At 46.0% G+C, this 20,997-nt stretch overlaps 1 protein-coding gene across 1 annotated transcript in view; it reads left to right on the top strand.

The window, feature by feature from the left end:
- The first annotated feature begins 8,589 nt into the window (after window positions 1-8,589).
- Krt77 (keratin 77, type II) overlaps window positions 8,590-20,997 on the top strand; it is a 15,117-nt gene continuing 2,709 nt past the window's right edge. Inside the window, exons 1-9 of the mRNA XM_013032421.1 lie at window positions 8,590-9,201; window positions 12,184-12,398; window positions 14,862-14,922; window positions 15,397-15,492; window positions 16,378-16,542; window positions 18,930-19,055; window positions 19,159-19,379; window positions 19,792-19,826; window positions 20,891-20,995. Coding sequence (XP_012887875.1) covers window positions 8,590-9,201; window positions 12,184-12,398; window positions 14,862-14,922; window positions 15,397-15,492; window positions 16,378-16,542; window positions 18,930-19,055; window positions 19,159-19,379; window positions 19,792-19,826; window positions 20,891-20,995 — 1,636 coding nt within the window. The remainder of the gene's footprint in view (window positions 9,202-12,183; window positions 12,399-14,861; window positions 14,923-15,396; window positions 15,493-16,377; window positions 16,543-18,929; window positions 19,056-19,158; window positions 19,380-19,791; window positions 19,827-20,890; window positions 20,996-20,997) is intronic.

Here is a 20,997-nt window from a genome sequence, read left to right as displayed (position 1 = left end):
ATATGGTCCATCACTGACTGAAACATCATGATGCAGCACATTAATGTACTCAGACAAAATATAGATTCAATGCAGGGCTAGAGAGCTCCCTGGAAATCTAGAGAAACAGAACAAATATGCCAGGGAGCACATGCATACCTCACTTTCAAAGTCTAGCCCTCATAAAGGACTGCCAAAGGATGTCAGATAAGCACAGAGAAAGAAGAGAAGAGACACACCTTGTTATCATAGAAACTCTTAGCTGAGTAAACATATGACTGCAAGATAAACAAATGCTTACCAGGCTAGGAAAACATAATAGATTACTGCAGCTTCAACACAGATTTGTCTAGCACTACAGGGAAAAGCTCACCTGGAAAACATCTAATATAGAGAGAGTGGAGTGTGGGGATTGTCCCCCATCTGTGGCCTGCATGCATCTCAGAGACTGTGGGCCTCACCTCTTAAAAACAAACCACCATGCCAGGTTCCTGTTTTTCATACCTTGACAACACTCAACTATCTCTTATCTTCTTGGTAACAGCCACTCGGACCAGGGTGAGGTGATACTTCATTGTGTTTTCCATTTGCATTTCTCTGATGATTAGTGATAGTAGGCTTCTTGTATACTGTTGGTGGGAACATAAATTGGCACAGGGTAACCACTGTGGAAAATAGTATGGCGGGTCCTCAAAAAAATAAAGAAAAATGGAACTACCATATGTTCTGGCAATCTCACTTTGGGAATAGATTGCCAAAAGAAACCCAATCAGTAGCTTGAATTCATTGCAATGTTATTCACATTAGCTAAGATACACAACCAACTTGAGCATCCATCAATGAATGAATAAAGCAGTGATACATAGGGTATTCAATGGACTATTAATCAGTCATACTAAAGAAGGAAGTCCTGCCATTTGTGACACCAATGATAGGTCTAGAGGACATTATGCTAAGTGAAATAGGCCAGACACAGAAAGGCAAGTACTGTATGATCTCACTAGTGTATGGGATTGAAAAAAAATCACATACAAACAAAGAGAAGTGTGGTTTCCAGGGTGTGATGGGGGTTGAGTGGGAGACATTGGTCTAGGACATTAGTCTAAACTTTAGGCTGTAAGATGAAAATGTTTTCTAAAGAAAGAAGAAGAAGAAGAAGAGAAACAAGGTCACCTTTAGTTATACCCAGAAGTTGGGACAGAGAGAGAGAGAGAGAGAGAGAGAGAGAGAGAGAGAGAAACACAGAGACAGACAGAGAGACAGAGACAGAGACAAAGAGACAGAGAGAGACAAAGACAGAGACAAAGAGACAGAGACACAGAGAGAGGGACAGCGAGACAGAGAGAGATGAGAGACAGAGAGAGACAGATGGAGAGACAAACAGAGAGACAGACAGAGAGATAGAGAGAGACAGAGAATAGTCTCGACTCATTTGAAACTCATCAGGATATTGCTGTACTCCTTTTTCATACGCCTTCCTATTTTTGAGACAGTCTCACTTGTGTAGCCTAACCTGGGCTTGAACTCAAGCTCCTTCTGCCTTCACCTCCTGTGTGCTGGGATTACAGGCATGTGCCATCATGCCTGCCTCAGTTTTTGCATAGATGGTGAAAGCAGAGCTTTCTTGCACCTTTTGTGTGGTTTACAAGGTATCACAGGGCTGCGTTGCTGCTTACAACGATGCTGTAATTAGTTACAGGAAACTGAGTGGAAAACGCAATTTGCTTGATAGACTTTTGCTTTGTGTAGTAAGAGAAGAATCTCTAAAATGGGTGCTTTTTGTTATTTTCCTGGTGCTGTGCTAAGAGCTTCTCATGAATTAACGGATGTGGTTTTCACAGGCAGTGCTCTTTATCTGCATGTTACAAGTGAGGAAACTGAGGCACAGAGAGATGAATGAGTGTGTGAAAGGTTATACTAGTATGAGTAGAGCTAAGAACCTAACTCCAGCTGTTGAGTTCCAAAACCTCCCTCAGTTGCCCTGTAGAGTAGAATGTAATGTAGTTAAGTGGCAAATTCTCAGACTCTGGAATTACGCTGCCCAGGGGGTGATCTGGGCCCAGCAAGATAAGCTGTATGATTATGGGAGGCAGAAGCTTTGTCACCTCATTTTCCCCCAACCCCTCAGAAATCATCGATACAATATGGTTGTACAGATTCAGTAGTGTCCTCTGCTTCTGGCACATAGGGAGAGCTCTAGACAAGGTCAGTACTGTTTGTGGCCACTGTTTGAGGAATGGAGAGAATAAAAACAAATGATTAATGTATATGTCTATATAGTGCTCTAATTTCTCCATCATGGGTAAGGCAAGACATGAACTGGGAATTTACCTTGGGGTTCATTTACCGCTCCCCCGCAAGGGGTTTGGGATTTTGGTCTTTTCCAACTCCTCGCCCCACTTCTAACGAGGCCTGTAACTTGAGTCTGTTTGGGCTCCCTCTCAATCCAGCACATAGAAGTGTCCTCTGCCCAGACAACCTATTTCACTCCTGGAACCTCCTCACTGTTTCTCCCAGAGTTCAATCCAGGTCTGACTGGCAGCCTTGTTTTCCTCTGAGTCTACACCTGCTCAACTTCTCCCTTTGCCGCAGGGAAAGGGGTGATTGCCAACTTTGTAAAGGATGCATAAATATTCATGACTTCCAGCCTGCTGCATGGAAGAACCTTCATTTGTCTGGAACACTGTTATCTCTGGACCTTCCTATGGGAATTTGCATTGCCACGCTGAGACCTCACGGAGACTTCTAGACCATCTCCAGGCCTAAGAATGCCTGTTAAGTTTGATGAGATGGGAGGAGAATGATCTTCATTTCTAGCCTTGTGGGGTTCTCGTCAGAGGGGTAATGAAGGCAAGGTCCTGGCTGGTTTGGGACTGGAGGAGGAGCCTGAGGAGCCAAACCCAGAAATCAGGAGGATTCCTCAGGGATGGTCCTGGGTACTGGACACCATCTTCCTGTGCCTATATACAGGGCCTGCTAGAGGCTGGAGGTAGACATCCCTTCCACCTCCCCCACTGGTGTGTCTTCCAGGCTGCAGGAGTAGAGGCTGCTTAGGACTTCCTCATTGGCCTCTATTCTGTTAGGGCTGGGAGTCAGGGTCCTCAAGCTCTGGTCTTAGTTGTACCATCAACCTTCTCTGTGACTTTGAGCACATTCCTTTCTCTGTACCTGTCAATCCTTGTGAAAGAAGGCATTGGGCTGATGAACTCGGACATATGTCTGCTTCTGACACTCATGTAGGGAGAAGAGTACCAACAGCTGGGTGGGGAAGCCAAGGTTAGGAACTTTCTATTCATCCCAGGAGCAATTTTCTCTCTTCTCTCATCTGCTGATAACAGGACAAAAAGTTCGCACTTCAAGTCAAGTAACCCCTTTCCCCCAACACACACTGGGGCTGTAAGTGTTCCTCTCCCTCTTGAGTGGGGAGTGGTGACTGAGATTCTTCCTCCTGCTCTCTGCCCCACACCTCTGCCCCACCTGTTTGAGATCCACCTCCAGACCCTGCGAGATGCCAGGTGAGGTGGGGAACACTTCATCTGTGGGGGTTGCTTCTGCTGGTCACACCAGTAGCTCCTCTCAAACCCTGCCTCCAATTGCTCACTGAGATTGTGATCTGAGTGGCTGATAATTGCTCCGGCCTCACCCTCTTGGCAGCACTGTATTTCAGTGTCAGGTGGGGCAGCCTGGAGCCTACAATGCATTTCCCACCTTCCTTTTAAGAAGTATACTTGCTGATATAAGGTGGGAAAGAGAGGGATATGAAGAGATAGGGAGGAAGAGAAGGGGGGCCAAGGACGCTGTCCTCTCAGTAACACTTGTAGTATTTGCTGGGTGCCTTTGCCTTTCATTCTCTTCTGTGTTCCTGGACAAGTTCTTCTTCCTCCTTTTTCCCACCCTCCTCTACCTTGTCCTCTTTCTCTTCCTCTTCTTCTTCATCTCTCCAAGTTTCCTTTTTTCCTATCTTTATTTAAAATTTAAACATCATATCTTTAAGTACTTATAGAAAGGTATTTTGATTCAACAATCCTTCCCTCTTTAAAATTATTATTATCATTATTATTATAAAGGTGATGTATAGAGGGGTTACAGTTATGTAAGTCAGGTAAAGAATACATTTCTTTTTAGACAATGTCACCGTTTCCCTTGCTCTCTCCAATCCCTCCTTCTTTAAAAATATTACTAATAATAAATTTTCTTTTTAAAATATTATTATTATTACTACGACTACTACTAAGCCTGTTTTGGGGCTTGAACCCAGGGCCTGGGGACTATCCTTAAGCTTTATTTGGCTCAAGGCTAGCTCTCTACCACTTGAGCCACAGTTCTACTTCCAGTTTTCTGGTGGTTAATTGGATATAAGAGTCTCATGGACTTTCTTGCCTGGGCTGGCTTTGAACTGTGATCCTCAATAGCCTCCTGGGTAGCTGGGGTTACCAGTGTGAGCCACTAGCTCCCAGCTAAACCCTCTCTTTAATAGAATGATTGTTATTACTATGCTTAAAGAGAATGGAATCCCAAGCCATCATCTCAGTGGTCCTTACATTTCCTCCAGGTCAGCGGTCACTGAAGTTATCTGTCCATTAAAACCACTTGGGATCTTTGAAAACTTCCGAGGCTCAGATCATATTGCCAGACCTTAAACCCACTCTGCTGTGTGTGTATTTGTGTGTGTTGAAGCTGTCCAGGTGACTGTGACCGTGGCTCTGTGCTATGCAGCCTGTTGAGAGATTCCTTTTAGGGACAGCAATTTATCCTAGCAAGCTTATCCACCCTATGGATGCCCTGAGATTAGGTATCTCATTTGGGACAAGCAAGATCTCTCCTGTTGCATGCTATCTCAGATTTTCTTTCTTGTGAGGAGTAGGGAACAGCTGTCACCTTCCACCAAAGGCTCAGTGCATTTGCTGGGTGCCCATGCCCTCTTACCCTCCCCCACCTTTCCATGGAAAAGCCTTCATCCAGACCACAGGAGATGGACTGGGATATTGGCACTGGATGCTGGCAGTTGCTAACAGAAAATGAAAGGACTTTTCTGAACTCTGCTACCTGGTGCCTCTTCTTTTATGTGACTCTAATTGCATATGTTCTTATACACAGCATGAGAATAAATACAAATCTGGGTGAGTGCTGAATTTCTCTCCAATACCTTGCTGGTACTCATAGCTCAGTTCCATGTTTTTACCTCTTCCCTAGAAGCAAAAGGGCCCCATGGCTTTATCTCAGCCTCTTGCAGTGTCCTTTACTTCCTCTAGGCCTTGGCCCACATAACTCCCTGGGTCATTCCCATTCCAATCTCCTATTCCAGAGTACTCCATGTGCTTCCATGCAACATGTCCTTCAAGGCAAGCTTGGCTAGGTCTGGGCTTCTGTGACAGCTTCTGCAGCTGCTTCACTTTCTAAAATCTCATAGCACTTCGTAAGTGCTGCAGCCATTGCCATCAAACACATACTGAGAAATATGTTTAGTTCTTATCAAGCACCAAGCCACAGGCTTTATACAGAGCTCAGAGAGTTCAGAGAGCTCACAGAGATTAGACACAAAGCTAGTCAGTGGAGAGCTGGGTTTCAACTCCATAACTACAAAATGTGGAGGCCACAACTGTGCCATGTGTTGGCCTTAACTTTAACTCAATTGGGCAGGTCTGTGTTATTGGGCTATTGGTCTTCCGACCAGCAATTTTATGGGGTTGGGGTTTTGGGGCAAGATGTTTGGTTCTAATATCAAGAGGCTTCCTATTTATTTAATTGGGAGTAGAGAGAGAGATGAAGAGGTTAATTCTGCATGTTCTTCAGGAAAGCATTAGGCAGGAGAGAGAGAAAGAGAGAGAGAAAGAGAGGGGGAGAGAGAAAGAAGAGGAGAGAGAAAGAGAAGGGGAGAGAGAAAGGGAAAAAAGAAAGAGAGGAGAGAGAGGGAGGGAAGGAAAGGGAGAGAGAAAGAGACAGATGGAAGGAGGGGAGGGAGAGAGAGAGGAAGGGAGGGAGGGAGGGAGAGAGGGGGAGGGGGAGAGAGAGAGAGAGAGATCCTAAGGACATTTCACCTATTGCTGGGATTTCTGTCTGTATAACAGTCTCATTTTTTCCTGCTGACCTCTGTCTGTTCTTCCAGTTTAATTCTCTGGGCCTCTCCTTGACTGAGGATTCTCATCGCCTTCAGGCAACTTTCTCACACTCCACCCATTCCATTCCCAACTCCACTATCCCTTTTCTTCCTCTGGCTCCACTGGTTGTTCTCTTTATCATTTGGAGTTGGAAGAGCCCTGGCTTTGTTCCCTTACTGATTCCCCAAAAGTGTTAAGATCAGGGGTAGAGCTGTGTAGGCCACAGGAGCCTAGGATGGAAGGACCCACTCTTTTGACTTGCCTAGAATTATCTTAGAGGAAGCTGAAAACCTTGGACACACCAGGTAGCTATGATCTTGCTAGGATCTGTGTGCAGCTATTTTTATGCTTGCCCTGATTTGTTCCACACAGCTTACAGCACTGAACCATTGAGAAATAGGAAGATCCCTTTACTATGTGGGGCTCTGGAGTAGGGGGCTTGGCTGAGATTATGCAGCCAGGAGGAAGCAGAGCTGGGAGCTGAAACAGCTCTTCTGTGAGTACCTCAGGATCACTCTCTCTTCCATCCTATACTCCTGCAGATACCTTGCCTAAACAGTTACCAGGCTAGGAAAGCAGAGGAAGGTGATGAGAAGACATGGAATTTGAAGGTGCCCTCAGAGCCTCTCCCAGCCCTAGGATACTTCTGGCGGCTGCTTATCAACCCCTTATTTTTGGTTCTTGTTCTTTCCTATCAGTAGCCTACCCTTTCTCACCTCTATTGGGATTTCTGACTCAACTTTTTGGGTCATTGTGATTTCAGTCCCAAGTTTTGGAAATTATTATATGACAACAATGGAGAAGGACATTTAAAGACTTAGAAGAAAACGCACCACAGTTTGCAATAGATTAACTCATTTCTCAAGGTACTTAAAAAATGAGGAGCTAGGGTTTTAAACTCAGGGCTTTGTACTTGAAAAGCAGATACTGTATTATTTGAGCCAATTTTGCTTTAGTTATATTATTCTTTTCCTGCATTTATGTCCAGGTCAGCTCAGACTGTAATCTGATTTATACTTCCTGGGTAGGTGGGGTGATAGGCATGTGCATCATGCCTTTTATTGGTTGAGGTTCTCATTTGCTCATGGTGGTCTTGAATTCTGTTCCTTTCAACTTCTACCTCCTGAGTAGTGAGGTTCACAAACATGAGCTACTGTACCCAGCTGCAAGCCACTTTTTAAGTTCATCTTTTCTAATTTCTAATTACTATTACTGCTATTTAATGTCAGCACTGGGACTTGAACTCAGGGTGTCAAATTCTCACTTGACTTTTTTTTTTGTTCCTGGCTGGTGATCTGCCTCTTGAACCACAGCTCCAGTTCCTGCACTCATAATTTTTTTTAATGAGTTACAAGCACAGATCAATGTGTATTATTATCCACGTAACATTATAGCCTAAGTGCTTTGATTTGTGCCACATAGTCTCCAGGATGATGATTTGAGATAAATTCTTGTATCTTATTGGACAAACCACCACTTTTCTGATGCATGACATTTAGTTTTTTTCCCCTGCAAGTTCAAAACAGTCATTATTATCTTTTGAATGAAAGCCACTAGCTATTTGGGTCCAAAGGGTGAACACATGGTTTTGTTGGCTGACACAAACGCACTTAAGTATGCTTTCACTCCAGGCCTCTGCTTTGCAGAGTGTGGGCATAGGCTATTGTTGGTCCCTGAGCACTTTACTACAGGGTCTCTGAAGTACAGAATTCAAGAGGAATCACTTAGGAACAACATAACCAATGTCCTCTATAATAGCAGAGCAATTTTCTACTTACTGAATCTGAAAATAGGGCTTGTATTTTGGATGGCTTTGGTCTTTAAATCTCCTTTAAAGGGCCATTTATTCAATTTTATTCTACAAAACTCTTGTCTATCACGGCTCAGAAATGATAAAACAGAACAAAAGATATTTTTAGATAGTTTCTCTGCTGGTCTAGAAGTCAATATTCTATTTTAGTAGATGCTCAACACAAATGTTGATGGGAAGCAGAAAATCCCTTTTTCCCAGGAGGACAATGTAAGCATGGCTTATGTCTCCTCCACCTGTGTCCAGCTACGCTCTCAAGGTAACCAGTTATCTCCCCACTTTGCCCCAGATCTTTCAGACACACCCCCAAACAAACAGATGGATGGTCGAATTTCTTAGCAGAGATCAACGAACGATTTGGAGAAGAAACTCTACAGGAGTTTCCAGCAACTAGATGCTGAGAGATGATTGCAGTCCCATCTCTCAGTGGCATGAGATAAGTGATAAATGATCAAGTTGGGGAAGTTTGTCTGCAACACATAGGTGTGAAGTTTCAAACAGATGTTACTGGCAGGCAAACTAAACAAATACTCCCCTCCCAGGATTCTGGGCAGCCCAGCCCAGCACAGGTGCATGTATATATAGGGACTGAGCCAGGCCTCTTCCAAAGGAGTTATAGCTCCTTCCCTCCTTGATCTCCGCCTCCATCCAGCTGGGCCTTTGCTTTCACTTGTGCTTGCGCCTCTGGTTGCTCCAGCAACCATGAGTCGCCAATTTAGTTCTCAGTCTGCCTTTAGCTCAAGGAGCAGACGGGCCTATAGCACCAGGTCTTCCTCGGGCTTTGGTGGTGGGAGTCGGGCTGTAGCATCTCTGGGTCAGGCCCGAGGGAGGTGTGGCGGTGGTGGTTATGGGGGCTATGGGTCGGGGTTTGGTTCTAGGAGCCTCTACAATCTGGGTGGCAGTAAAAGCATCTCCATGAACCTACTGGGGAGAAGCTCTAGTGGCTTCTGCCAGGGTAGGGGAGTAGGAGGAGGATTTGGAGGGGGCAGGGGCTTTGGAGGTGGTGGCTTTGGAGGTGGTGGCTTTGGAAGTGGTGGCCTTGGGGGGGCTGGTGGCTTTGGAGGTGGTGGTTTTGGAAGTGGCAGATTTGGAGGTGGTGGAGGGTTTGGAGGTGCTGGATTTGGAGCTAGCAATATGGGGTTTGGGGGCTTTGGTCCTGCTTATCCTCCAGGGGGCATCCATGAGGTGACCATTAACCAGAGCCTCCTAGAGCCACTTCACCTGCAAGTGGACCCTGAAATTCAGAGAGTCAAGACTCAGGAGCGGGAACAGATTAAGATTCTCAACAACAAATTTGCCTCCTTCATTGACAAGGTGAGTGAGAACATTAGGTCCAGGCAGGGTCTTGGCTAGGAACTCTGTAACCTCTATACCACACTGTGCTATTTCACTTGGAGGACTGATGACAGTGACATATATAAGGAGGTTTTCTTCCTATTTTGCAGGAGAGTAGGTGATCGGTGTGAAGATATGCAATAGATCCTCAGTCTCATGCATCATTATTCACTTTCTATCTACCCATGCATCTGTGCACCAATATATCCATCCACCCAGCCACATTTATTCACTTTTCCATCTGTCTTTATACATTCTCTTGCCTCCTTTTCTTTCTTTCTTTCTTTCTTTCTTTCTTTCTTTCTTTCTTTCTTTCTTTCTTTCTTTCTTTCTTCCTTCCTTCCTTCCTTCCTTCCTTTCTTTCTTTCTTCCTTCCTTCCTTCCTTCCTTCCTTCCTTCCTTCCTTTCTTTCTTTTTTTATCAGTCATGGGGCTTGAACTCTGGGCCTGGGCGCTGTCCCTCAGCTCTTCAGCTCAAGGCAAGTGCTCTACCACTTGAGCCACAGTGCCACTTCCTGTTTTCTGGTATTTATTGGGGATAAGAGACTCATGGACTTTCCTGCCTAGGCTGGCTTTGAACCATGATCCTCAGATCTCAGCCTCCTGAGTAGCTAGGATTACAGGCGTGAGCCACCAGTACCTGGCCCCTCTTGCCTTCTATCATCTATCATCTCTCCACCCAGCCACACATACCCATCCCTTCTTTCTTACTTTCTTTCCTCTATCTGTCCCAAACCCACACAAACCTACATATCCATCCATTCATCCATCCATCCATCTGTACCTTTCCTTTCCTTTCACCCATCCACTTACACTTTTCCTACACACACAATCCTCCATTCATTCATCCATTCACCAATCTACATACTTACCCATACACCACACTGCTCACCCATCTGCCCACCAATTCAGCCCACAAATGTTTACTAAGAATCTAGTATATACCACTGTGACAACTGCTATAGAGGTGACTATGACATAACTATACCCTCAGGAACCCAGTATTTGAAGGGGAGAGAATGATACCAGTGCATGGAAAAAGTACGTTAATAGCCATTGTATGGACTATGGACTGCCATTACTCAAAGGAAAATGCCATAAATTTATTTACCCTTGCTGCTAGATTCTTGGAGAGTTTTATTCAGGCCCCTCAGGTCTGATCTGAGTCTTAAAGATAGAGGAAGACTAAAACAGATTTCCAGGGCAGAGATTCCTAAGCAGCAGGCATAAAAGCATGATGCCTTTAGGGAATTTCAAATAGTTAAAATTCCTGGAGAATGTCAGTACAGAGGAAGAGGGGAAATGGCTATAAAGATATAAAGCTGGGGCAGGAACAGCAGGCTGGGCCTAGGAGAATGCTCTGGAGAGTGAGGCTCCCATGTACAAAGTGGCATTTTGTCTGAGCTCTTGTGGTATGGAGATGTGGGAAGATGTCAAGGTATAGGATGTTTGGTTTCCTTTCTTTCCCTTAGTGTGTTCCCTCTGATGACTATGAGGAGAGATTATTCAGCCAGGTGGCCTCTGGCATGGAAGGGAGAAGGCTTCCATTACAGTGATTTCTGACTGGCTTCTAAGCTAGTCTTCTTGCCTTACCTCTTAACCCAGCACAGCCCATCCTATGCACTCCAGCATAGTCATCCTTTGAAAGCATATGCTTCTCCATCACATCCTTCCCTGGTTTCAGTCTCGTGTGAAATAAATCCAGAATCCTATAAAGCCTGACATGATGGGGCCTTCCAACCATATCTGCTGCTACCAGTTACTTTCTTTTGGTCCCCACAGTGTCACAGAGTGGAAGTGAGCATAGGACTGGCCAGGAGTGGCAGCACAGGGTAAAATAATTTCTCCCAGGGTGTTGTCAGCTGTGCCGACAAGCCTGTGAGAGCTGCTTGCCTGATAATTTGCTTTGATAAAACTAGGGAAAATGAGCCATAAGAAACAGGGCTCTCTGCAAACGTTTGACAAGGGCTGGCCTCTTCCATGGGCAGTCTCAGAGCTGGGGAATTCTGGGTACTTTCCTCAGTGCTACTTTCAAAGGCATTGTCTGTAGTGGCTCACACCTGTAATCCTATCTACTCAGGAGGTTGAGATCTAAGGATTGTGGTTCGAAGCCAGCCTGGCAGGAACGTCCATGAGACTCTTATTTCCAATTAACTAACAAAAAAGCCAGAAGTGGAACCGTGGCTCAAGGTGTAGAACAAACAAAGCTCAGGGACAGCTCCTAGGCTCTAAATTTAAGCCCTAGGACCTGTGCGTACCTGTGCCAATCTTGGTGCTTGATCTCAGGGTCTGGGTACTGTCCCTGAGCTCTTTTGCTCAAGGTTCACTCTACCACTTGAGCCACAGCACCGCTTCCAGCTTCTTTGGTGCTTAATTGGAGATGAGAGTCTCACAGACTTTTTCTGTCCTGGCTGGTTTCTAATAGCGATCCTCAGATCATAGCCTCCGGAGATGCTAGGATGACAGGTTTGAGCCGCTGGTGCCTGACCAGCAATCAGTTTTGATATTCCAAGCCCAGTTTCCTCCAGTCCTCAATCACGTCACACATGCCAACCAGAAAGAGAAAGGAGCCTTGTGTCTTCAGGGGTTCAGAGGTTTCCTCACCACTCTGTGCTTATTTGTCATGGATAAATGAAGCGTGGGGGTGAGCATAGTTAGGATGTAAAGTGCTGTATGGGAACAAAAGAGGTATTAAGGCTAGGTAATGCACTTTCAAATCCAGATCAAGTTTAATATTCCTTTTAGGCAAGCTGACCTTAGAGCCAGAGGTCAGAAACTATCAGAAACTATCTCCTGTATGAGGGTCCTGGTCCCAGAGAAGGGGCAGCTCTGTGATCCCTGGAGGAGCCATCCTGATTCTTTGAGATCCAGGTGTGCTGTAGGGTTGCTGATGCACCCCCTCCCCTCCGTGGGGGAGCTGGGCTGGCCACAGCATGAGATGGACTGGGATCCTTGTTCTTAGGTTCGATTCTTGGAGCAGCAGAATCAGGTACTGCAGACAAAATGGGAGCTGCTGCAGCAAGTGAACACCTCAATGCGGACCAGCAGCCTGGAGCCCCTCCTGGAGAGCTACATCAGCGAGCTGCGGAGGCAGGTGGATACTCTCAATGCTGAGCAGATGCGCCAAAACTCGGAGATCAGGAGCATGCAGGACGTCGTGGAAGACTATAAGAACAAGTAAGGCTACAGGCGGGGCAAAGGGCTAGAGGAGACCTGTGGCTGGGAACTGACTCCCAGAGACAAGGAATTCTGTGTCAGTGTTGAGGTGTGAGAGGTGGGACTGGAGCCGTGGTGGATCTGTACTGCATACATGTGATGGGGGGAGGGGGCGCACCAGTTTGCATGAGATCTGAGGATTGCTGTTCAAAGCCAGTCCCCCCCCCCCAGTTAAATTTGTGAGACTCTTATCTCTAATTAACTAGCAAAAAATAAAAGCCAGAAATGGAGGTGTGGCTCAGGTAGTAGAGAGTCAGCCTTGAGTGAAAAAGCTCAAAGACAGTGCCTAGGCCCTGAGTTCAAGCCCCAGTATCAGCATACACACACACACACACACACACACACACACACACACACACACACACACACAATTATATTGGGTGGGGAAGGACAGGATGGCTTCATGGATGTTGGAGACAAATAAGCCCTGCCTAAGGGCTCAACTCTTTTAAGTTTTTAATTCTCACATCAGTAAAGAGGGGATAGCAAGTCCTGTCCTTGTTGATTATTGTGATGAAGAGATATATGGTTCTAAAACTTTGGCACGCATCAGTTTGATGAAATTAGGTTGCTGAGCCCCATCCCAGGGTCTCTGATTCAGTAGGTCTGGGATAAGGCCAGAATGACTGCATTTTAACATGTTTCCTAGGGATGTTGATGATGTTGGTGGATTGGGGAACTGCACTTTGAGTACCACTGCTTTAGATAAAATTATGCTTAGTGGGCTGGGAAAGTGGCTCAGTGGTAGAGCGCTTGCCTTGCATGCATGAGGCCCTGGGTTCGATTCCTCAGCACCACTTAAGCAAAAAGAAAAAAGCCAGAAGTGGCGCTGTGGCTCAAGTGGTAGAGTGCTAGCCTTGAGCTGAAGAGCTGAGGGACAGCGCCCAGGCCCAAAGTTCAAGCCCCATGACCAACAAAAAAAAAAAAAACAAAAAGCCAGAAGTGGCGCTGTGGCTCAAGTGGTAGAGCGCTAGCCTTGAGCTGAAGAGCTGAGGGACAGCGCCCAGGCCCAGAGTTCAGGCCCCATGACCGGACCCCCCCCAAAAAACCCCACAAAATTATGCTTAGTAAGTTCCCAGTGCTTTACCTGAATGCACTAAGCACTCAATACTGGACCCAGTTACTACTACTATAGGCAAGGGTGACCTCCCTCCCTTCCTCCCTCCTTCTCTCCCTCCTTTCTTCTTTCCTCCCTTATGAATGCAGGTGCTTCTCTTAACAATGTCTTGACATGCTTACTGTGTTGGGCCACTGAAGAGTCAAAGTATGGGTCATCAAGGGAAAAGTAAAACTCATATTAGAGATGCCAAAGGGCATGACTATAGGTGAAATATTTTTTCTTAAAATATTAGTAAAATCTGGATGCCAATGGCTAAAGCCTAAAATCCTAGTCACTCAGGCGGTAGTGATGAGGAGACCCACAATTCTAGGCCATCCTCCCTCCCCCCCACCCCGGGGCAGAAATGTTCTTGAGAACCCACTTCAACAGTAAAAAGCTGGGCATGGTTGTTTTTTTTTGTCGGTCATGGGGCTTGAACTCTGGGCTTGGGCACTATCCCTGCCGCTCTTCAGCTCAAGGCGAGTGCTCTACCGCTTGAGCCACAGCACCACTTCCAGGGAATGGTTGTATACTGCCTGTCACCCTACAGCAGATAACACAAACGTGAGGATCATAAGCCAAAAGCAAGATCCTATTTCAAAAATAACAAGAGCAAAGAGAGCTGGAGGTGTGGCTTAAGTGGTAGAGTGCCTGCTCGACAAATGTAAAGCCTTGAGTTCAAACCCCAATACTGCCAAAAAATTAACAAAAGTGATTGTTGGTGGGCACCAATGGCTTACTCGTGTAATCTTAGCTACTCAGGAGGCTAAGATTTGATGAAGATCACAGTTTAAAACCAGCCTGGGTAGAAAAGTCTATGAGACTCTTGTTTTCAATTAACCAGCAAAAAACAAGAATGGAGTTCATGAGGTAGAGCACCAGCCTTGAATGAATAAGCTATCTATCTATCTATCTATCTATCTATCTATCTATCTATCTATCTATCTATCTGTCAATATAGATCTATCTATGTATGTATGTATATATATATATAAATATGTGTATATTAAGTCGCTACTTCATGTTCTTAAGGTAAAAAAAAAAGATAGATCCTGCCACATTTACAAAGGTAGCACATCAGGATGAAAATGGGATTCTGGGACATTCTTTGTGGCCCTGGGTTTTCCATGTGGCTTCTCTATCCTCTTCGTTGATTTGGAGAGCTAGAAGTTGTCACTGGTATCATCAGGCCGTGGTGTTATGAGCAGGACTGAGTCTAAGACAGTGGGGGTTTGGGGGAAATCTGAGCTTTCTGTTGGGCAAAGAAGCCTCAGGGAACCAAGGACAGCCCAACAGCCTGTCCCTACTTCTTGCCTCCCACACAGGTATGAGGAAGAAATCAACAAGAGGACCAACTCTGAGAATGACTTTGTTGTTCTAAAGAAGGTGAGGGAAATGGGAGGGGGACTGTGGCTGTAGGAGACTGGGTGGAGACTGGAGCACCTCGTGGTGTGTTCGGTGACATGGGCAAGGTGCCTCTGGGGCCAGCGTGGTGCGTGTTGCCTAGACATGGGGTTCTTCCACTGAAGAAGTGTGAGACTCACCTTCATGGCTGTCTGTGAGAATCCTCCAGTCCTGCCTCTCCAGGCTTCTGAAAGAGAAATGAAACAAGTGACAGTGCTTGAGTTTGGCTATGGTAGCCTTGCAATACAGGGAGGGAGTAGGGGTGCTGGCCGTGGCTGGCTGAGCTATGGAGGTTGGTGTCCTTTCTCAAAGCCAGTTTTCAGGACCCAGATTTAAATGAGGTGATCACATTTCAGGCCAGGAAGTGAAGCCAGAGAAGTGGTGCCCCTTGTCTGGGTCACCCAGTGAGTGGTGTGTCTGGGCGCTAAAGTCAAACCATCTTTGCTTGTTGTCTAGGATGTGGATGCTGCTTATATGGGCAAAGCTGACCTGCAATCCAAAGTGGATACCCTGTATGGGGAGATCAATTTTCTGAAATTCTTTTATGAAACGGTGAGTTCAGCTGTTAAGAGAAGCTCCTTCCTTTTCTCCCATCTTGGGCTGGAGGAGGAGAGGACTGAAGCCCAACATAGTGTACCAAAGGCTCATCTCTCCTGCTACCCCAACTGTGAGGGCCTGGAGTCAGTTGACCTCCCAACCCCAATCCCTCAGGAAATTCCTGGTGGGAGTTTCCCCTGTTCTGTGTCTCCCAGTCTGTCTGGGACATGAAATGAACACCAGGACATATCAGGACAAAACCAAGCAGAAATCTTCATGCATTCCAGGCTGTAGGAGATGGGAATAGGGAATCTTAGAGGAGATGAAGTACTCTCCTACACCCGCCCTCCTATCTGCTGTGTCTAACTTGATGACCCACACTATTGGCTGGGTGCTTGTTAGAAGCTCAATTTATGGGGATTTCCATTTTGTATACCAAACAGGAAGTGAGAGATTAAATTACCCACTTGGTGGCTACTCAGCTTGTCAGTGGCTCTACAACCAGACTCTTCCCCACTGTCTCTGGGAACTCATGTACCTTCAAGGAGCTAGTGTGCCTGTTGGAGGGCCCAGCTCAAAATGGAAGCCAAGAGAAAGAGCAGGATAGAGGGTACAGGAGAGGTATGACAGGGAGGTGGCCTTACAGGGGCCTTGGGCTCAGGCACCTTCCTGGTTCCTGGAGGCTGAGCCTGGGCTCCATTACCTTGAGATAAAGGAGACTCTCCCCATCACCTCTCGGCATACAATTCAAAGAACTCTCCCTCCAAGATCCCCAATTGCAAGACTCCCTCCTGGTGCAGGCTCTGGCCTTACCAGAGAAATTTGATGGAGCCAGTGGAGGGATACTGAGACTCTAGGAGGAGAGTAGAACAATTCTACTAAGTCCTCCATGACCTGCAGGAGCTGTCCCAGATGCAGACCCACATCAGTGACACCAATGTCATCCTGTCCATGGACAATAACCGCTCCCTGGACCTGGACAGCATCATTGATGCCGTGCGGGTTGAGTATGAGATGATCGCACAGAGAAGCAAGGATGAAGCAGAGGCCTTATACCAGACCAAGGTGAGCTCTGCCCAGCAGACCTTGAACCCTCAAATAAACAGATACTTCACAGAACGTCCTACTGTCTGCTAAAGCATCCCTGGGCATGTTGATGGTAGAAACTTAATCACAGAGATTATCCATAACTTATCATCACGTGAATATGCTCAGATAGTTCCTTCCAGTTCTCTGTTGCAGATAGTTCTGGAGAACTCCTATGTAGGTACCAGACACCATACAAACTTTTTCCCCTGCTTGGTGCTTCTATTGAGGTTTGAACTCAGAATCTCATGCTGTTGCTTGGCCTTTCTTTTTGCATGAGACCGACACCTTGCCACATGAATCATACCTCCTCTTCCAGCATTTTTCCTGGTTAATTGGAGATGAGACTCAAAGAATTTTTTCTGCCAAGGTTGGCTTTGAACCTTGATCCTCAGATCTTAGCCTCCTGAGCAGCTAGGATTACAGGTGTCTGGCTTTACATAAATGCTTTATGGAAATATTTAGCAGAGTATGAGATTGTGTAATTTACCTATGTCCTGTAACTAGCAAGCAGCACCTAATTAAACCTAGTTAGGTTTACTCTATGTGCTTAACCACTAAATGTTTTTATTTTTATTTTCTCATCATGGTACTTCTTAAAACATAATTTTGAATTTTTCTTTCTGTGACATTAAATATCCCACAATTTTTTTTTTTGGTTGGTCATGGGCTTGAACTCTGGGCCTGGGCCCTGTCCCTGGGCTCTTCAGCTCAAGGCTAGCGCTCTGCCACTTGAGCCACAGTACCACTTCTGGTTTTCTGGTGGTTAATTAGAGATAATAGTCTCACGGACTTTCCTGCCTGGACTGGCTTTGAACCGAGATCCTCAGATCTCAGCCTCCTGAATAGCTAGGATTATAGGCATGAGCCACCGATACCCGGCCCTACAACATTTAAAAAAAATTTATTGTTTTATTGTAAGGATGCTGTATAAAGGGGTTACAATTACATGAGTAAGGTACATTTCTTGTTGAAAATTGTTACCTGCTCCTTTGTTTTCTCCCACTATCCCTTCCTCCCCCACTCCCCCTGCTCCCAAAGTGGTAAAGTTCATTTCCAACATAGTCTTGTGAATATCATGGTTGCAATGGGTCAGCCTTGTGCTTCTTTCAGTATTTTTGTTATTTCCCTTCCCTTCCCCAAATCAGATAAATGTATATCCATGATGAAGGGTACAAGAACCAAGGACAGAGATTGCCAAGGATAAACCAATGGGAAAATAAAAATGAAATAAAATAAGAAGAAAGAACTAGATATAGTACATTGGGGACAACAAAGTCGAAAACTGAAAAAAAAAAAAGATCTGTTGTTTCTACCCACAACATTTTTTTAACAGCATGCTATTCCATTATAAGACCAAACCTTCACCTACTAGATGAATGTATGTGTAGCTTTTTCTTTGCTTATTTATCATAAATTGGCCTAGGCATTTTTGGATGGTGAAGATTCTGTAGTTGAAGAGACAAAGGCTGGCAGCCAGGCATTAAATTCTGACTGGTACTTGGTGATCTGCTTTGCAATTTACCCTTGACCAACTCTAATCACTCTGGCTAGAAGGCAGGTGCTCTGGGGTGCAATGGGTGTTGGCATCAGACTGAGGAGGTACTCAACAATAAAAATATCAAATTGAACACATCCTCTCCAGTCAACTCTCCCCACACCTACCATACCCAATGGGTAGAGTTCTGATGTATGCGGGGCGGGGGGGGCAGGAGAAAAGAGAAGAGAGAGGGAATAGGGAAAAGGGAAGAGAGGAGGGAGATGGGGAGAGGGAAAAAGAGGAGAAAGGGAGAAGGGGAGGGAGACAGGTAGGAAGGGAGAGAAGAAAAGGTGGAGGAAAAGAGGAGGAAGAAAGAGAAAGGGGGGGGGACAGACAGAGATAGACAGTGATTGAGGAAAGTATGTGGAACATATTGAGGACCTCTGAAGACAGGAAGTCCTGCCTGCTAGTAGAATCACCTGAAAAAGGTAAGAAGGACTATAATAGTATGGAAAAAGCAAAAGGCCCCAGTATGGCTAAGGAAGGACTAGTATGAAGGCTTGGGTATGTAAGAAAAGAAGTAATAGGGCTCAAAAAGCAGGTTGATTTGGCTGAGGTATGATCCTGCCCAGATTTGGGGGTGGGGGGGATGAGGGAGGATTGGCTTAGAGGTGTGTGTTTGCAGCTCAGGTGAGAGGGGCTTTGTATGGGTATGACTCTGTGTGTGTGTGTGTGTGTGTGTGTGTGTGTGTGTGTGTGTAACCACAGATCTGAGTGGGCTTCTTCTGGAACTTCCCAGGGGAGAGCAATGCAGCTCATTCCTCTCCCAGAGTTGCTCACCTGGTCAGTACCAGGTGCTGACCAGGATGCTACCTTTGACCCTTAGTACCAGGAGCTCCAAATCACAGCAGGTAGACATGGAGATGACCTGAAGAACACCAAGATGGAGATTTCTGAGCTCAACCGCACCATTCAGAGGCTGCAGGCAGAGATCGGCAACGTCAAAAAGCAGGTGGGATGGGTACTCTGGGTCTGTTGGCTAGACAAGCTGCCTCCCATAATGCCTTGCTGAAAACTCAACACCGTTGTGGTTCTCCAAACCCTCTCTGATACAGATTGAACAGATGCACTCAGCCATTGGGGAGGCAGAAGATAGGGGAGAGCGGGCCCTCCAGGATGCAAAGCAGAAGCTGCAGGGCATGGATGAGGCCCTCCAGCAGTCCAAGGAGGACCTGGCCCGGCTGCTGAGAGACTACCAAGCCATGCTGGGAGCCAAGCTGTCCCTGGACGTGGAGATTGCCACCTACCGCAAGCTCCTGGAGTGTGAGGAGAGCAGGTGGGTGTGGCAGCCATGATTCTTGGCAAATCCAGATGCACTGTTTGGAGAGAAGAGAAGCGTTCTAATTTTCTGGGAAGATTGGTACTCCAGGTGGAGCAGAAGTGTTTGAGTTAGAAGCAGAAGATGTAGGATTTGGGAGCATGTGGGATGTGTGTGTGTGTAAAGCCATGTGTCATCCATTCCTCATCCTCCAAGTACCACGTCTCCATACCTGAACCCAAGTCACTGTAGCCAGCTGTGACTCCAGTGCTAAAAGGTTTCATAAGAGTGCTCATGGCTTCTTGTCCTCTGAGGTTGGAGGTGGCTTTCCCTTTCACACCCACATCTTCATATTGTCTCCAGGCTGCTGCTTCTGGCTAGTGTCTTCAGGCTTCTTAGGCCTGGCTGATGTTTGCATTTTCATTTTCAGGATGTCTGGACAGCTGCAGGACCATGTGAGCATATGTAAGTACCAGCAGAGTCCAGAGATAGAGACTAGTTGGTGTTGAGCAAGAGAACAGGCTGAGGGGACAGTTGCCAGGAGACCAGCGGGAACTGGTGTCTGACATTTTAGTTTTCAGTTCTCTATCCAAACAACAGCTTATCATTGCAAATCCTGGAAGAATTTGTTAGAATCAATGATGATGATTTTAGATCTGCTTATCTTAATTTCTAATGGTATACAATAAACAGTGGCTACAATGTTTAGGTTATCTATTCAGTAAACAATGAATAGACTCTTCAGAGAGTGCCACCACCATTTTTTTAAACCAGCTTGTTAGCTAGGTGCAGGACATGAACATTCATGAGACTCTTATCTCCAATTAATCATCCTCCCTCACAAAGAAATCTGGAAGTGGAACTATGGCTCAAATGGTAGAGCACCATCCTTAAGAGCTAAAGGACAGCACCCAGGCTCTGAGTTTAAGCCTCAGTACAAGAGAGAACTACCTTCTCCACTCTATTTACATTAGTTATACATGGAAGAATTTCACTGTTACATTTCTACAATATAGTCCCACCAATCTCACCCTCTTTATTATTCTTCCTTTCTCCTTCCCACTATATATGTATATGTGTGTATGTATGTATGTATATATGTGTGTGTGTGTGTATATATATATATATATACACATATATATTTGTGTGTGTGGTGGTACTGGCGTTTGAACTTGCGGCTTGCAAGGCAAGCACTCTACCACTTGGGCTACTGCCTTCAGTTTCCTTTTTCAGAGAGGGTCTTAAATTCACCCCCCCTCGAACCCCCTCAGGGGTGAGGGACTAAGATCAAGATCTTATTTACCTCTCAAGTGGCTGGGATTACAGGCCTGAGCCACTGAAGCAAGCCTGACTCAGGATGCTAATTTTCAAGTGGGAATAGGGGTAACTTCGTGTTTGTATATGTGGGCAAGCTGTTGTCACCAGGGATCAAGGATGTAGGGGGCTGCAAGGAGAGGGGTGGGTGCAGCTGAGACCCCCTACCCATGGATCTGACCCGTCTGCCCTTTCCCCTTCACTTCCAACCCCAGCGGTGCATAGCACCCAAACTACCTACAGTGGCAGCAGCAGCAGCGGCGGCGGCGGCGGAAGTTACGGAGGCGGGGCTTCCCGAGGGGGCGGTGGCGGCGGCGGAAGT

Source organism: Dipodomys ordii, unplaced genomic scaffold, assembly GCF_000151885.1.
Source record: "Dipodomys ordii isolate 6190 unplaced genomic scaffold, Dord_2.0 Scaffold155, whole genome shotgun sequence".
Taxonomy (NCBI): Eukaryota; Metazoa; Chordata; class Mammalia; order Rodentia; family Heteromyidae; genus Dipodomys; species Dipodomys ordii.
Note: the sequence above shows the minus strand (reverse complement) of the source record. Positions and strands in the feature narration are given on the sequence as shown.